Source organism: Perognathus longimembris, chromosome 22 (genome assembly GCF_023159225.1).
Source record: "Perognathus longimembris pacificus isolate PPM17 chromosome 22, ASM2315922v1, whole genome shotgun sequence".
Lineage (NCBI taxonomy): Eukaryota > Metazoa > Chordata > Mammalia > Rodentia > Heteromyidae > Perognathus > Perognathus longimembris.
In genome coordinates, this window is record NC_063182.1 from 8,516,917 (window position 1) to 8,534,175 (window position 17,259).

Consider the following 17,259-nt stretch of genomic DNA (forward strand, 5'->3'; position numbering starts at 1 on the left):
TCCTGGTGCTTGAACTCAGGGCGTGGCCTCTGTCCCTGGGCCTCTTTGTGCTCAAGGCTGCTCAAGGCTCTACCACTTGAGCCACAGCACCACTCAGTTCTTGGGTAGTTTAATTGGAGGTAAGAATCCCTTTCTGGCCAGGCTGGCTTATTCAGATTCCAGCCTCTTGAGTAGCTAGGATTACAGGTGAGAGCCACCCGGGCTTCTTATGTTTGTTTGTTGGCTTAGTTCATTTTCAGCTTCCTTGGTGTGTAATGATTACCACTGCTGCATTTTCACCTTTTGTCCCTCCATTTCTGACCCCAACCCCCCAAGACAGATAAAGGAACAAACAAGACAAAAAGAAAACACCAACAAAGAAAAAGACCTCTTGTTTATTCCATCTAACTATAAGAAAACCTGGCTTATGGTAGTATTATTTCTTCAAGGTGAAGTTACAGCTAGGAGTTGATTGATCCTGGAGTCAATTCCCTGGATCCTATACTCTCCGAGGGTGGGTGTGGGCAGATGAGGGAGAGCTCTGAGAATATTCTAGACAGAATAAACCCTAGAGTGGCCCCAGCCCCAGGCGGTCAGCATTCATTCCTAAATTGGGGGGGAGAGCGCAGCGCCATCTAGCGGAGGCATCGCGGTAGCACCCGAGCCCAATAAGGTCACCGCCAGAAGGCACGCTGGGAAAGGGAGTCGCCCGGGCTGGTCCCCCAGGGGCCGGGGAGGTGGGGAGGAGGTGGACGATGTGCACCTGGCCTGGATCTACTTTGCGGACTCAGTATGCCCCCAAATGCAGCACCTCCTGACCTAGGGTCCTGAATGGATGGCATCACCAAGAACCCTACAGTACCTTCCCTTCCTTTCTAGCCTGTGACCTTTGCCAGCAGCCTCCTTCACCCTGACCTGTCCCTCAGACTTCCTAGCCCAGTCCTCCCTGCCCTCCTCACACTCCTGTGACGTGTACCACGTTCTAAGTCCTCGCACCCTTACGTCTCAAGTCCAAGTCCAGGGTACTACAGGGCTCTGGGGGTCCAGTGGATTCCCCACCTCCAGGTATATTACTTTTCTCTGTCCCAACTTCCTTTTCCCTACTTCCTGCTAATATCCATTTCAGTGGAAAGACCACACCAGACCCATTCAATCTATTTTTCTACCCTACAACTGGCTGAGGGATCGCTAAAGATTCTGTTGTTCCCAGGACTAAACTCTTGGTGTGTGTGCGTGTGTGTGTGTGTGTGTGTGTGTGTTTGCATTGACCAGTCCTGGGGTTTGAACTCAGGGCTTGACCACTGTCCCTGAACTTTTTGCTCAAATTTAGTGCTCTACCACAACATAGCTCCACTTAGGATTTTTGGTGGTTAATTGGAGATAAGAATCTCACAGACTTTCCTGTCTGGGCTGGCTTCAAACCTTGATCCTCAGATCTCAGCCTCCTCGGTAGCTAGGATTGCAGGTTTGGTTGGCTTTCAGTGGTTTTCTTTTGGTTTACATAATAAAAGTCCTGTATCTGACCTACCAGCCTTTACCATCTCCCAGAATACCTTAGATGTCCTATCACTACCAAAACTCCTGGTAGAGCTTGTTAAATATATGGATTCCAAGTACCCAGCCCAGCCCCATCGCATCAGAATCCCTAGGAACAGACTCTGTTTTAGGAGGGCCTCCATGGGGTGGGGGGGGGGGCTGCTTCTCAAGAATTACAGGGTTTCTAGGCCTGGCTCAGTGGTACATACGTGTAAAACCAGATATGAAGGAGGCAGATGTATCAAGATTATAGTCTGAGCTGAGCATAGCAAAAGTGTGAGGCTCTATCCGCAAAAAACCTAAAGTAGAAAGGGTCGGGGAGGCTTAAGTGGTAGAATTTAAGACCTCAAGTTCAAACCCAGCACCACAAAGAAAAAGAAAAATCCCTATACACCAGGGCATTCTTCCTGTATACAAGTTCCCTTTTTCTGAAAAATGACTCCTTTCTTTGTTTCCTTCACATTGAATTTAAAGGTCATTCTATTTTTTTTTTTTTTTTTTTGCCAGTCCTGGGCCTTGGACTCAGGGCCTGAGCACTGTCCCTGGCTTCTCTTTGCTCAAGGCTAGCACTCTGTCACTTGAGCCACAGCGCCACTTCTGGCCATTTTCTGTATATGTGGTGCTGGAGAATCGAACCCAGGGCTTCAAGTATAAGAGACAAACGTTCTTGCCACTAGGCCATATCCCCAGCCCCTAAAGGTCATTCTTGCCCAGTGCTGGTGACTCATGCCTGTAATCCTAGCTACTGTGGAGGCTGAGATCTGAGGATCAAGGTTCAAAGCCAGCCGACCAAGAAGGTTCATGAGGCTCTTATCTCCCATAAATTACTAAACAAAACAAAACTGGAAGTGGAGTTGTGACTCAAGTGGTAGATCACTAACCTTGAGCAAAAATGCTCATGGACAATGCCCAGGCCCTGAGTTCAAGCCCCTGTACCCCCCCCCAAAAAAAAAACAAAAGGAAAGAAAAAAAAATTTGAGACTATCCTCCACTTGCTCTCCTGATACCTTACTCCCCACCAAAATGCAAGTACCAGATGGGTCTGCCTTGTTCAATCAGGCTCAGGTGCCTGAATAGAGAGGGGGCTCAGTAAGTACCTGTTGAGTATTGAATGCATGAAAATCTCCTCTTCCGCTCCTCTCCCATTCCCCTCCCCAAAGAAGAGCATTTCCTGCTCATCAGGGAGGGAGGGAGAGTCCTCCCCCAAGCCTTTGAGCTACACCAGGTCTGAATTTTGGTGTGGGGAAAGGGCAGGAGAAAACTTCATTTCATTGCCTTCCTTACTTCTCTCAATCCATCTTCCTCTACTTCTCCTATGGGGTTTGAACTCACACTTTTGCTTGGCTTTTCCCCATCGAGGGTGATGCTCTATCACTTGAGCCCCAGCAACACACTGCTGCCTTTGCTGGTTGAACTCTTGTCTGAAAGGGGCATTGCTTAAGCCCTTTCATCCCAACCCACTAATCTCTAATCTTAGGTCCCAGATATAGGAACAGATTTAAGTCATTTCAGTCTTTTCCCCTAAAGAGCGAGCAGGGGTAGCGAGGGGTAGAAGGGGTGGGTAGAGAGGAGGCATCTCTGAGACTCAAGTGGTAGAGTGGCATTATCAAGTGGGAAAAAAAAAAAAAACCTAAAAAGCCATTCCCGGTTCCCGTCTCAGTCCATCCCTCCTCAGGCCTGTGGAGGCCGTGTGACTTGTGCTAGTGCCACCTGGTGGCCAGTTAGACTAATTCAGGGACAACTATTCTAGTTCATGGCTATAAGGCAGAGCCTAGTACCATGTCTGACGCACAGAAAGCCCTCTCCTTTAGGATCGCAAGAATGAATGAAGAATGGAGAAGGGGAAAGGAGGAAGAGGTTTCTGTTGGGGCTTGGAGACCCACCAGGGGAACAAATCAGGATTGCAGGAGTCAGGCAACTCATCTATCCAGGGTTGTACAAACATGTAGGCCTTTGTGGCTCGCCCTTCCTTCCTTCCTTCCTTCTTTCCTTCCTTCTTTCCTTCCTTCCTTCCTTCCCTCCTTCCTTCCTTCATTCCTTCCTTCTTTTTCCTTCCTTCCTTCCTTTTCCTTCCTTTTTTTGTGCCCATCCTGGGGCTTGAACTCAGGACCTGAGCACTATCCCTGGCCTCTTTTTGCACAAGGCTAGCTAGCGCTCTTACCACTTGAGTCACAGAGCCACTTCTGGCTTTTTCTGCTTATGTGGTGCTGAGGAATTGAACCCAGGGCTTCAGGCATGCTAGGCAAGCGTTCTATCGCTAAGCACATTCCCAGCCCTGCCGCTCTTTCTTATCTGTCCTGTATTCTAGGGGCCCAAGGAACTCCCTCACAACTATTTGGGAAAAGATGGAAATGAATTAATTGTGAGTTGCATAGTGTATGACATATCTCAGTGAGCCGTTTCCAAAATATCTACACCTTGCTGGGTCTTCCTTCTTAGAGGATGGGAACCATTATTCACTTCCAGAAGATACTGTAGCTCAGCCAGCGGGCTTTCCTGTGCTAGTCATGCCATCCCTGGGCATGTATCATCACCCATCATGGCTGCTGTCTGGAGAAACCTCATGGAGTTCCATGATAAGGCCTGTGCATAACAGAGCACTGCCAGTGTTAGAGCCAGAAGCCACCTCCAATACAACATCAAAGCTCTAAAAGGGCTGGAGTGTGGCTTGGGGTAGAGTGCTTGCCTCGCACGCAGGAAGCCCGGGATTTGATTCCTCAGTACCACATAAACAGAAAAAGCCTGGAAGTGGTGCTGTAGTGGAGTAGTAGCAGAGTGCTAGCCTTGAGCAGAAGAAGCTCGGGGACAGTGCCCACGCCCTGAGTTAAAGCCCCAGGACTGGCCAAAAATAAATCTCTGTATATGTAGAAATTTCTTGAGCTCAAGGCAGAGTCAAGTTGTTAAGGGCTGGCAACTCCATGAGTGTGATGTCAGTGGTGATGTTGATGATTAGAGTTAGCAATTCCTGAGCATTTACAAATAAGGTCTACATCTACATCTACATAGCTGCTTTCTCCTCTCATGACATACCTATGAGCTAACAGGTATCACTATCCCCACTTTAAGTGCGAGAAACTAGCAGTCAAAGAAGTTGAATATTAGCAGGCTTCCTGGCACACGCCTGAAATCCTAGTTACTCAAGAGGCTGAGAACTGAGGATCGAGGTTCAAAGCCTACTCTGGCAGAAAAGTCCATGAGACTCTTATTTCCAATTAACCAACTAAAAAGCTGGAAGTGGAGCTGTGGCTCAAGTTGTAGAATGCTAGTCCTGAGCAAAAATGCTAAGGGACAGGGCAGTGCACAAGCTGTGAGTTCAAGCTCCAATACTGGTGCATGCACACGTGTGTGTGCACGCACGCGCGCACAAACACACACTTGAATAACTAGGCCAGCACCACACAGCTATGATACATAGGAGCCAGATTGATTCCCAGGTCTATAATGATCAACTGGTATTAAACTCTTCCCAATGTCCATATTCTAGCAAGAATAAAAGTTCCTGGGGCATGATGCCAGTAGCGCATCTTTATAATCCTAGCTACCCAAGAGACTGAGATCTAAGGATTAAGATTCAAAGCCAATTTAGAAAAAAAAGTCCATGAGACTCCCATCTCCAATTAACCAGCAAAAAGTGGACGTATGGCTCAAGTAGTAGAGCACCAGCCTTGAGTGAAAAAACCAGACACAAGTTCCTGAGTTCAAGCCTCAGTATCAACACACACACACACACACACACACACACACACACACACACACACAGTCACTAGGGTTGGGTGGACAAGAAAGTAGCTCTTTATATCCTGTCCAGGGCCAGTGTTCTCTGAACCGGTGCATGGAAATTTCTTTCTTTTCCAGGAACACAGATGACAAATTTCAGAGAAGAATTGTGGGAGCTATAACAGAGCCTGAAATAGAAACAAGAGACTGCCCAGATCCGCACTTCTGTGGCATATGGGAAGAAGAAGAAACTACCAGAACATTGGCCTGAAAGTAGAGTCTGGAAGCTTGGCAGCCTACGATGGGGGCTGCACTCCCTTCCACAGCCTTTGGCTTCCTCCTCAGATGACCAGAGGCCAGTCAGGAGAAGTTGCCAATTCCCTGCCTGTCAGTGCAACTAGTCTGACTGAGGGATGTCATACAAGGAGTGGCATGATTCTTCCCAGGTCTGGGTCCCAGCCCAAATTGTCTGCCTTTCTCTCCAGATCCCTACTTATATCACTGACCTTATAAGAGATAAAATTGTGTCACCAGGGAAATGTTCTGAAACCCGAACCTCTAGTACATATATCATGTCTGTTTTCTGTTGCTAATAACACAATACTACAAGCTGGGTAAACAGAAACAGGTTAATTCTGGCTCCCAATTCCTGTTCAAGGTCAAAGGGCTTCGTATGGTGATGGTTTTCTTGTTGGCAGAGTCCCAAGACAATGCCAGGCATCATGTGGCAAGAAGCAAGAAGTGTAGGAGAGAGAGAGAGAGAGAGAGAGAGAGAGAGAGAGAGAGTCTGTCTGTCTATCTGTCTGTCTGTGTCTCCACTGTTTCCTTCTTATAAAGCCACCAGGATTTAGTCATGGCTATCTTCATGCTGATAACTTTATCTAATCCTAATCTTTCTCAAAGGCCCCACCTCTCAACTCTACATCTAGATTAAGTTTCTACCCTCTACTTTGTGATGACTTCTGGAGGGAATGAATCAGAGCACTCTATAAAAATGATGACAGCTGGGCATATATTTTCAGGAGGCTGAGATCTGAGGATCAGAAGCCAGCCTGGGCAGGAAAGTCCCTGAGACTCTTATCTCCAATTAACTATCAAAAAGCCAGAAGTGGGGCTGTGGTTCAAGGGGTTGAGCCTCATCCATGAGCAAAAAAACTCAGGGATAGTGCCCAGGCTCTGAGTTCAAACCTTAGGATTGGCACCCTCCCCGCAAGAAAGAAAAAGGAAAGGAAAGGAAGAAGGCAGGAAGGAAGGGAGGGAGGAAAGAAGGAAGGAGAAAGAAAAAAAAAGAAAAAGAAAAGGAAGGAAGGAAGGAAGAAAAAGAAAGAAAAGAGAAAAATGACTATAGCTGGCTGCTGGTAGCTCAGGTTTGTAGTCCTAGGTGCTCAGGAGACAGCGCTGAGGATGGAGATTTGAAACCAGCCCATTCAGGAAAAGGAAAAAGAATAAAAATCACCCAGATTCGGAGTTGGGAATATGGCCTAGTAGTAAAGTGCTTGCCTCGTATACATGAAGCCTTCAGCACCACATTAAAAAAAAAGCTGGAAGTGGCGCTGTGGCTCAAGAGGTAGAGTGCTAGCCTTGAGCAAAAAGGAAGCCAGGGACAGTGCTCAGGCCCTGAGTCCATGCCCCAGGACTGGCAAAAAAAAAAAATCACCCAGATTCCTATTGCCTAGAGTCACTGTTGGTAGTATTTTGTCTTCTTTCTTTCTTCTTTTAATGTGAGCCAATTATAGGGAACAGAGACAGTAGGGGATTCCCTCCAGTCTTAGGAAATGGTTTCCAGGAATCTACATTACTTATGGGAACCCATGGGCATCTGTGAGTGTGGTTTTCTTCCTGTGTCGCTCGCAGTGTGGGGAAGGGTCCCCGCAAAGACCTGAGCAGGAGTGAGCTACTGCAGCTCTACAGGGACTTGCCAGGCCCTCCCCGCTCCTGACGCAGCTAGACACACCCTATGAAAGTGGAATTGCTCCGTGGGGTTTTGTGAAATCAAGCACAGAGCTGGGCTTTGGAGCACCCCCCCCCCACCACCACCACACCAGACTTCACTTGCCAGGGCCTTAGTTCATCTGCGCCAGGTCATCAGGCCCCACCTCTAAAACAGGGCTAGAATTCTAGCTTCCTGAACCAGGGCCTGAAAGGCTTTTGGGGGGAGTCGTTTATTGGAGATCAGAGTCAGCAGGACTTTCCTGCCCAGGCTGGCTTCTCAGATTTCAGCCTCCTGAGTAACTAGGATTACAAACATGAACTGCCCGCTCCATGCTCAGAATGGAGTTTTCTCAAGCCTTATTCCTACCCTAAGAGTCTGGCCTGAGTGGGAGGGCCCTCCCTCTTTCCCTCCCTCCCTCTCCAAGGCACAGGAAATCCCCTTCTCCGCAGAGTACCTAACACAGCCCTCTGGCAAGGTGCCAGGGCTGAGGAGGAAGCTGTAGAGCCTTTTACAGTTTCATTTTTAGAGTATCGTTGCTGGTAGTGGTTGGGCCGGGCTTTTGCCTGTCATCAGCCATCTTCTAGGAACGAAGTGCATCAGGAGGCGGAAGGTAGGGTTGGGAGCCCTGGGAAGCGGGAACAGAGCAGCGCTGAGGACAAGGGGGGCTTGGTCTCCAGGGGTTCCCAGACATGGATGGGTTGGGCAGCATGGTGACACTTCCGGGTCTGCATCTGGGCTCCTTAGTGCCTTCCTTACCGTGCCTCTGCTCCCCTTGGGGCTCTGCCCTGTTGGCAGCAAACCTCTCCTGGATAGATGCCGCTCCATGGTGGGTGGCCAGGGAAGGGGAAACTAAGGGGGATGCCCTCCCGGGAAGCAGGAGGGCACCCCAAGCATGGCCGTGGGTCTTTTGGTGCCCACAGATGCCGCCTTCCAGCCTTCATGCATCCATCCCACGACCCAGGGGTCAGCGGGCCCAGAAGGCAGCTTTGGTGTTGCTGGCAGCCAGCTTGCTGGTTCTTTGGGGGCTGGGGGAGCCCCCAGTCCACACTCTCCGGTGCCTGTTACTCTACTTAGCCACCCTACAGTTTGAACTGCTGTTAAAAGGGATTTGCTGTCTGGCTGAAGAGCTGTGTCACATTCACTCGAGGTAAGTCTCTGCGTCTCTATGGTGTCTGGGCACCCAGCCTGTATTACTCCCTGCAGTCCTAACTCTGACCTTCCCTGACGAAGCTAGTCCGGGCTGAGGCTGGGCTGTCCTCTTCAGGTACCATGGAAGCTACTGGAAGGCTGTAAGGGCCTGTTTGGGATGCCCCATTCGCCACGGAGCCCTGCTGCTGCTGTCCTGTTACTTCTACCCATCCCTCCGAAACATCACTGGCCTGTCCCTCAGCTGGGTGCTTGTCATTCTGGTCCTCTCCCAGGCGTTGAGCATCCTCCTGGGCCTCCAGGTAGGATACGCAGGGAAAGGTCTGGGCACATGGAAGGTGTGGCTAGTGTCACCTGTCTGGGCTCAGGACGTGGTTAGAGTCCTGGGAGTGGAGCGTATAATGTCCTAGGGAGGGAGTTAGCTGCAGGCTGGGAAAACTTCCCCAAGGGAGAGCTTTGGGTGTGTCTTCCGTACAAGTGCTCCAGCCCATCTTTCCGTCCACAGAGCCTGACTCCAGCTGAGGTCTCAGCAATCTCTGAAAAAAGGAACCTGAACGTGGCCCAAGGGCTGGCGTGGTCCTACTACTTAGGGTACCTGAGGCTGATCCTGCCAGGTGGGTCCCTTTCAGCATCTCCGTTTCTACATAACTACACACGTAGCCTTCTGTGTTTCTAGAACTCGTATTTTTCAAACTTTTATCTCCCCAATCAGCAACTGTGTCCATATGGAGCCACAAGCCCTTTGGTGACTTGCCCAAGGTTATCCATGAAGGTTTTCGTGTTTACTCCGTGCCCGTCATGGGCCTGTCTAATAATCATCATCTATTTTAGATAAGGAAAGTGTGATTCTGAGAGCTGACGCCTCCATTTTACATGCCTTAGTGTGAGAAGGCAGGATTTGAATCCAGGTCTATCCAGAGTCTGGAGCCTCGATCACATGGAGCCCGTGTGTCTCAGTCCTCTGACTTGCAAGCCCAGGCTGTTGCTCTGTGTTTCTGTCTCCTGCGTCTCTCTGAACCCAGGGCTTCTGCTAGGAAGCACTGTGGAGCGGAGGCGGGCTCTCCGTGCCCCATAATGCTGAGAACGTCTCCTCCAGGGCTCTGCCAGCCACGCAGATCCCGAGGGCTATGACGGAAAGGGATTGAGTTGACACAGAAATCTAGAATGGGGGGGAGGGGGAGATAGAACAGGGTGGTGGGAGGAGGGGTGAGGAGGACCCCAGGGACTCTGCCCCTCCAGCCTTCTGTATAACGAAAGTGGGCTACACCCCTGATTCTCTCGCACCCACAGTGAGTGACTGCGGGTGTCGGTCCTGGATTGGGGGAAGGTTCATAAGGCTGACTTCTTCACTTTCCCTACCCTAGGCCTCCAGGCTCGGATCCAAACTTACAATCAGCTCCATAACAACATCCTACAGGGGGCAGGAAGCGAGAGGCTGCACATCCTGGTCCCGCTGGATTGTGGGATACCAGATGACCTCAGTGTGGCCGACCCCAACATTCGCTTCCTGCATACGCTGCCCCAGCAGAGCCTCGACCGCGCCGGCGTCAAGGGGCGGGTTTACTCCAACAGCGTCTATGAGCTTCTGGAAAAAGGGCAGCCAGTGAGTGTGCAGGGGACGTGGGTCTATAAAGGAGGAAAGTGAAGCTCAGCAATACCGTGAGAAAGTGGACAGTTCCGGCCTGAGGGTACCGTGATTTCAGCAAGTGCAGCGCAAAGATTGAGAAGGTTCTGGGAAGGCTGGTTTATCCCAGCCCGGCCCTGGTTTCAGGCGGGGAGATGTCAGAGGTAAAGGCAGACCAGACAGCAGAGACCGCCATTAGCCCCAGGAATCCATTTCTGCTAAGGGAGGGAAGCCTCGGCCCATGGCCCTGGCGCCCGGGACTATCTGCCTGGCTTAGTCTGGTCTTTCTGTCACCAACTCCAGGCAGGTGCTTGTGTCCTAGAGTACGCCACACCCTTGCAGACTCTGTTTGCCATGTCCCAAGATGGTCGAGCCGGCTTGAGCCGGGAGGATCGGCTCGAGCAGGCCAAACTCTTCTGCCGGACACTCGAAGACATCTTGGCTGATGCTCCTGAGTTTCAGAACAGCTATCGCCTCATTGTCTATCAAGGTGAGATGCTGATAGGGTAGAGGGGCCCTGGGATCTCCCAGAGGGTCAAGACATGTGCTAGCCCCGTTGCTCGGACCTTCCCAAGCCATCAGAGAAACCAAACCTTGCCCTTTCCTCCCAAGAGGGGTCCCCTGTTACCCTAAGAGGGTAGTCTTTGGCTGTAGAACTTCCATGGAGAATCCAGAGCGGCGCAGGAAGCACACGGGTCTGCAGCCTTAGCCCTGTTACTCCTTGGCTATGTGACTTGGCAGGCTTCCATCCCTTTGTAAAAGTGAGAGAATGGGGGGCTGGGAATATGGCCTAGTGGCAAGAGTGCTTGCCTCATATACATGAAGCCCTGGGTTCAATTCCCCTGCACCACATATACAGAAAATGGCCAGAAGTGGCGCTGTGGCTCAAGTGGCAGAGTGCTAGCCTTGAGCAAAGAAGCCAGGGACAGTGCTCAGGCCCTGAATCCAAGGCCCAGGACTGGCAAAAAAAAAAAAAAAAGTGAGAGAATGGGCTTCCATCCTCTCTAAAACCACTTCGAAGCCAGGCTACACAATTAGACTCTGGAAATGGGGAGGATTGTGGTTTGAGGTCAGCTCAGGGAAAATATTAGCAAGAACAAATCTTGGTCAACAAGATTTGGGTATGGTGGCCAGTGCCTGTGATCCCAGTTTTACCAAAGAATAACGTTTGAAACTGGTCCTGGCAAAAATAGGAGACTCTACCTGAAAGTAAAAAGGGGCAGGAATAGGGTTCAAGTGGTAGGGAGCCTACCTAGTTTTAAGTTTCAACCTCAACACTGCCTCCAAAAAAATCAGACAGAATAAAAACCTGCTTCTAGCTTTAGGAGTCCATGAGACTCTAGACCCAGGGGTGGAGGGGGTGGGGAGAAGGGGCTAGGGAGGAGGTCTCAGTGATTCCTCAGGGCATGTTCCGATGGCAGGGCATATCATTCCTGTCATTCCCTAACACTCTGCCCATGCCCCGTTCCAGAACCTGCCGAGGGAAACAGCTTCTCACTGTCCCAGGAGGTTCTCCGGCACCTGCAGCAGGAGAGAGAGGTTACTGTGGGCAGCTACCAGACCTCAGTGGCGCCTCATTACTCCGTGCTGTCCCAAGAGCCCAAGCTCCTCATCAGTGACATGGAACAGCCTCTCCCACTACGCACAGATCTCATCTGAGGCCCAGGGCCATCTCGCCCGAGCCTCCATGACTCCCAAGACTGTGAACTGGGTGCTTCCTTCAGCATCTGGATTCCCACAAGTTATTTCTTTCCACTTCACTGAACTTGACATCGCTAGAGAAGTCCTATGTTCTTGGGCAAGTCAATTCTTCCTGAGCCTCAGCCTCCTCCTCTGTGATGTGGGATTATAATTGCTGCTCAGGCCACCTCCACAGAAGGGTTTTAAAGACTATATAGACATGCAGGGTGTTTTATAAACTAAAGGCGAGTTAAATTTAAGGGATGTGCCGGGCCTGTCCCATTGGCTCTCTAGGCCTCCTCTATCTTGGGCCGACCTATCTGCATGGCATCAACAACTCCCTTTGTCCTCAGGCTCAAGGGGAAGGTCCAGCAAGAGCACGGAGGGGAGGAGGAAGATGTAGGCAGGGTATTTATTTCCCCAGCTCCCTTCCTGAGTGTTACTGAGGGCTCCCCTGTCAGCTGACCCTCACAGTAAATCTCCAAGTTTCTGCTAAAGCCTCTTTCCTTTACCCCTGGCGGTACTGTTGGTTCTCCATTAAAGAATAGCTGCTTTTTCTTTGTTTGTTCATTTTTTGTGGTGTTGTGTTTTTTGGCGCCCTTCCTGGGACATAAACTCAGGGCCTGGGTGCTGTTCCAGAGCTGCTGCTGCTTCTTCTTTTCCCCTTCCTTCCTTCCTTCCTTCCTTCCTTCCTTCCTTCCTTCCTTCCTTCCTTCTTTCCTTCCTTTCTTCTTCCTCTTCCTTTTCCTCCTCCTCCTCCTCCTCCTCCTCCTCCTCCTCCTCTTCTTCCTGCTCCTCTTCCTTCTTCTTGGCATCACTCCCAACACAGCTCCACTTCACACTTTTTGGTGGTTCATTGTAGAGAGGAGTCTCATGGACTTTTCTCTCTGGGCTGGCTTGAACCACGATCCTCAGATCTCAGCTCCCTGATTAGCTAGGATTCCAGGTGTGAGTCACTGGTGCCCAGCTACAACCTCATTTTAAAGAAAGTCTACACACAAACACACATGCCAGAGGGGACCAGCTGCCCTTAAAGATGGAAGAGCCATGAGATTTGAGCAGGAAGCATTTTCTTCTCTCCCCAGCTATCCCAGCCATCTTGTCCCCAAGACCTGAGGACTCTAGTGTATTCGTAATTCTTGCACCAGAATCTAGCCCAGATCAAGAGCCTCCCCAACTTCACCTTGCCTCATCCTTCAACTATAAGCATGGTACTCAGGCTGTGCAGTCTGTCAGCCCCAGGTCCAAACGCCTCCATCATTTAGTACATGTCTGGGTGATTCAATAAGCCACAGTCTTCCCAAGTGTGAAATGGAGATAATATGGCACTTCCTACTAAGGTTATCGTGAAGAGTGAATGGCGTAGTGTCCACAGGCTCACAGATGGCCCAGTGTCTGCCACATAGCTGACTCACAAGAAGTAGCAGCTATTAAGATGAAAGCTTCTTCTCTCCAGTCGTTGTTCTGCTAGTCCTGGGCTTGAACTCAGGGCCTGGGTACTATTCCTGAGCTTTTTCAGCTCACGGTAGCACTCTACCACTTGAGCCACAGCTTTACTTCTGGCTTTTTGAAGGTTAACTGGAGAGAAGAGTTTCACAAACTTTCCTGCCTGTGCTGGCTTTGAACTGAGATCCTCAGGCTTCAGCCTCCTGAGTAATCAGGATTACAAGCATGCACTGCCAGTACCTGGTCTGCTGTCCAGTCCTTGAAGGAAAGCCTGGCCTCTGCAAACTGCAGCTCGGCTTCTGCTCCTGGCCACCTTCCATTATTTCACAGCCCCCTGACTCGGAGGGATACTGACTGAGGGTTAACTTGTCCTCAGGAGTTCCCTAGGGTAAAGCACCAGCAATCCCTTCATAAATGTCTTTTTTGTTTTTTTGCCAGTCCTGGGGCTTGAACTCAGGGCCTGAGCACTATTTCTGGCTTCTTTGTGCTCAAGGCTAGCACTCTACCACTTGAGCCACAGCGCCACTTTCGGCTTTTTCTGTACTTGTGGTGCTGAGGAATCGAACTCAGGGCCTCATGTATACGAGTAGAGCACTTTACCACGAGGCCATATTCCCAGCCCCCCTTTATAAATATCTATCCACATGTTCTTGACTACACGTGGGTAAGGTTCTAGGGCGCCAGGGACAGACGTGCCTTCCCGCCAGCCACCAAGAGGCCCAGCTTTGTGCTGGCCTTTCCCTAAGGCCCTCCTACAGGGAAGGGGCCCTTCCCCCAAACAAGTTCCAGGGACCTCCTTTACCTTTCCTGTTTTCCACCAACTGGAAAATTCTGAAACTGAGAAATGTTTCTTATTTTTATTTATTTTTTTATTTTTGTCGGTCATGGGGCTTGAACTCAAGGCCTGGGCACTGTCCTTTAGCTCTTTTACTAAAGGCTAGTGCTCTACCACTTGGAGCCATGGTGTCACTTCCTGAGAAGTGTTTTGTAGTAAATTCTAGGTGTTTCCTCACAGGCCTGTGTATGCAGAGTGGGTGGTATATCCTGGGAAAGCAAGACAATCAGGAAGCAATTCAAAGCCAATCCTCCAACAATAAATGCTTCTGTCTCTGTGCTTGGAGCTCTTGGTTGGAGTGTGGTGTGGTATTCTTGATGTAGTAAGCTCAAGGCTGCAGCTGATTCTGGGGTACTTGGGGTTTCCAAGGTCTTGAAAGGTTATCAACAGGTCAGGGCTCTGTCAGCCAAAGGGCTGCTGCCCTCCAGTGGGTGAAAGGTAACAGACATTTCTTCCTTCCCCAAGTTCCCAGAGTCTAGACCATGGCAGAGCATGGCTGTCCATCTCGGCTCTCCCTGGCTGGTCTTTACAGGACCCAGGGCATGGGACTTCTGACATTCCTGTGTGAGGGTAGAGTCTTCCAAGCTGAATCTTTTTCTTTTCTCTTTGTTGTGAGACTGGGACTTGAACTCAGTCTCTCATGCTCTATTGGCTGGCCCTTTCTCTTTACATCTCCATTCTCTTTACATCACAAGGAAAGAAGACTCAGGGGTGCAAGGATAGAACAGGGACTCATGAGGAGGTTCAGGATCTAGAGTTCCCTGAGGACAGGGAACAAGATCCTAAAGGTGGCCTCGGGGACTGGGAATGTTCACAGTAGCTTGTCTCTGGGCAGGACTGTCAAGCTTTTATTTTCCTGTCACAACAGAGTTTTCTCTACACACATTGAAAGTGAAGCTCTAGCTGAGCCCGGTGGACCTTCTGTAGCTCTGGTGCAGATACTCCAACTTGCTTGTGCTTGAATCTTCAGCCCAATTTCTAGCTTATTATTATTATTAATGCCAGTCCTGGGACTTGAACTCAAGGCCTGGGCCCTTCCCCTGAACTCTTTTGCTCAAAGCTAGCACTGTACCACTTGAGCCCCAGTCCCACTTCAGGCTTTCCCAGGCTGGCTTTGAACTCTGATCCTCAGATCTCAGTCTCCCGAGTAGCAAGGATTACAGGCGTGAGCCCCTGGTGCCCTGCCTCATTTCTAGTTCTGAGCTAAGTAAGGTTCTTTCAGAGTCTCGGCATCTACAGATATGTGTCTTCCCCGATGCTGGGCCTGGGCCCTGGTGCAGGGTCAGAGCCAGGGACGGGAGGGCTTTGCTGGACTTCTTTCTGAGTGTCCTGGGGGCCCAGGAGCCGCCAGTGGATGAGATCGATGCCATCCTTCGCCTTTGAGGCTGGTGGCTCTGTAGGAAGAGTGGCACGGCCTTGGTGCAGCTTTGGCCCGATGTGGACTGCCACCACGATACAGACCGCCAGCAGGACGAAGGCAGCGATGATGACGGTGAGCAGCGGCAGCCCGTCCTCAGGAGGGGGCTCCCAGACCCCACCTAGCACCTCGGGCAGCTGCTTCTGGGGCTCCTGTCCCAGTGAGCCATTCACAGCTGGAGAAGCCTGGACCGCAACAAATGGCAGAAGGAAAGGTTGGCAGGGGCATGTACACACAGAGGAAGAACATTAGAGAAAAGGAAACTGAGAGACAGTCCCAGGGAGAGACAGGAACACAAGAGTACACAGAACCGCAGAGTGTGAAGGATGAGAGAGAGAGAGAGAGAGAGAGAGAGAGGAAACGTCAGAAATGAAGATGGACACAGAGATAGAAAACATCATTGAGGAAGGGACAGAGGATGAGGTTTCAGTATACTCTGGCATAATAGAGTTTGTCCTCAAAGTCCCCTCCTGCCGCCTCTCTTCCTACGCCTCCAGCAAGAGGCCTCCACAGAGCTGCATCAGTCTGAGCCTACGTCCTGGACAGTGAGCAGGCCTGGAAAGGGGAGCTGCTGTCCATCCTCTGAGGGAAAGGGGAGAAGATGTGGGGGGGCCTGGAGTAGGGTGATGCCCAGGGTAGATTCCTAGCTGTACTCCAGCCAGAGGAATTCCTCTGCTGGTCTACCTCTGCCGGGTTCCTGAGTTCTTCTACGAGAGCTAGAGGTCCGGACCCCCTGTCTCCAGCCTGCTACATGTTGAGTGGAGGCGGGAGGCACGCAGTGAAGCATATAAACCATAAAGTTATAACCCCGAGGCTTACACCAGGAAGCCTCGCTACTCAGGAGGCAGAGATTGAAGGACTGTGATTCAAGGCCAGCCTACATTAAAAAAAAAAAAAGGTGCAAGAGACCTCAGCTCAACTAATAAAAAGCCAGGCATGGTGACCTACCTGTCATCCCAGCTACCTGGGAAGTATGAGCAGGACCGCTGTCCAGGCCAGCTTAGCCTCCGTGTAAGCCCATACTGAAAATAACAAAACCCAAGTGGACAAGAGCATAGTGCAAGTGGTACAGTGTTTGTTTGCAAGCTTGAGGCCCTGAGTTCAAGCCAAAAATCAAAACAAGCCAAGCACCGGTGCTCACACCTGTATTCCTAACTACTCAGGAGGCTGAGTTCTGACAATCAAGGTCCGAAGCCAGCCTGGGCAAAAAAGTCCAGGAGACTTATCTCCAACTAAGCACCAAAAAACCCAGAAATGGAGCCGTGGTTCAAGTGGTAGCAGGGAGGGCAGGGAGATGGGGGTGGGTGGGAAACTCACTGACAGTGTCCAGACCCCGAGTTCGAGCCCCAGGACTGGCATCAAAACAAAAAATGAACCAAAACAGAACAGAGACAAATAAACACCACCCTAAGAATTACTGAGCCCCCCCACCCTCCTAGCCACCCTCCTGCCCCAGACACTTCTGCATGGGGCCGTCCTCCTAACCCTGCGCCCTCAGCCTCCCCGGCCCTGTGGTTAGGCAGTTGGGGTTCAGGAAAGGCTCTCAGGGCCAACCCATTTCCTTCCGTCCCCCCATTCCGTCCCATCTCCCCGACGTGTCCCTTTGGTGTGGAAAGGCTGCCCACTTCCCCTTACAAGGCGGAGCTCTGTGGGGCAGCGGCTGGTCCCGGGGCTCCCGGGGCTCCCGGGGCTCCCAGGGCAGGGGGAGAAGGGAACTCACGCCTGGAAAGGCATGGGGCCCCTCGCCGGGCAGGAAGGGGGGGAGCAGGGACTCTACCTGGTGCATCGTCCAGGACTTCCACAGGGCTCCTTTGAGGCTGGATGGCAGCTGGGTAAAGCAGTGCTCGCTGCCCTGGCACCCCTACTCCGAGCTGCCACGTCTGCGGGGCCCACGCCCTCCGCACACGCCCTCCGCACACGCCCTCCCGGCTCTTTCCCGCGCGCAT

General features: G+C 51.0%; 2 protein-coding genes across 3 annotated transcripts; one reads left to right on the top strand and one right to left on the bottom strand.

Moving 5' to 3' along the window:
* Positions 1-5,375: 5,375 nt before the first annotated feature.
* On the top strand, positions 5,376-12,131 carry Sting1 (stimulator of interferon response cGAMP interactor 1). Of its 2 annotated transcripts, none has more exons than XM_048331224.1 (7): positions 5,376-5,678; positions 8,086-8,312; positions 8,430-8,613; positions 8,817-8,925; positions 9,676-9,914; positions 10,239-10,425; positions 11,407-12,131. In XM_048331224.1, exons 1-7 carry the CDS (start codon positions 5,646-5,648, stop codon positions 11,592-11,594), a joined length of 1,167 nt encoding a protein of 388 aa, XP_048187181.1. In that variant the 5' UTR covers positions 5,376-5,645; the 3' UTR covers positions 11,595-12,131. The 2 variants fall into 2 exon arrangements, with proteins under 2 accessions (XP_048187181.1, XP_048187182.1); XM_048331225.1 differs by lacking the exon at positions 5,376-5,678 and adding an exon at positions 7,697-7,775.
* A 2,998-nt stretch (positions 12,132-15,129) lies between these two features.
* Smim33 (small integral membrane protein 33) lies at positions 15,130-17,259 on the bottom strand. Its single transcript, XM_048331655.1, has 3 exons — positions 17,091-17,259; positions 16,243-16,257; positions 15,130-15,497 (listed from the first exon to the last, which is right to left on the bottom strand). The coding sequence occupies exons 1-3, from the start codon at positions 17,257-17,259 to the stop codon at positions 15,130-15,132; spliced, it is 552 nt and encodes a 183-aa protein (XP_048187612.1).

Coding starts and splice junctions, on each gene's coding strand:
- Sting1 (XM_048331224.1), top strand. CDS start 5,646: ATGTCATACAAGGAGTGGCATGATTCTTCCCAG. Junction 8,614..8,816: donor GCATCCTCCTGGGCCTCCAG/GTAGGATACGCA, acceptor TTCCGTCCACAG/AGCCTGACTCCAGCTGAGGT. Junction 10,426..11,406: donor TCGCCTCATTGTCTATCAAG/GTGAGATGCTGA, acceptor GCCCCGTTCCAG/AACCTGCCGAGGGAAACAGC.
- Smim33 (XM_048331655.1), bottom strand. CDS start 17,259: ATGCGCGCGGGAAAGAGCCGGGAGGGCGTGTGCGGAGGGCGTGTGCGG.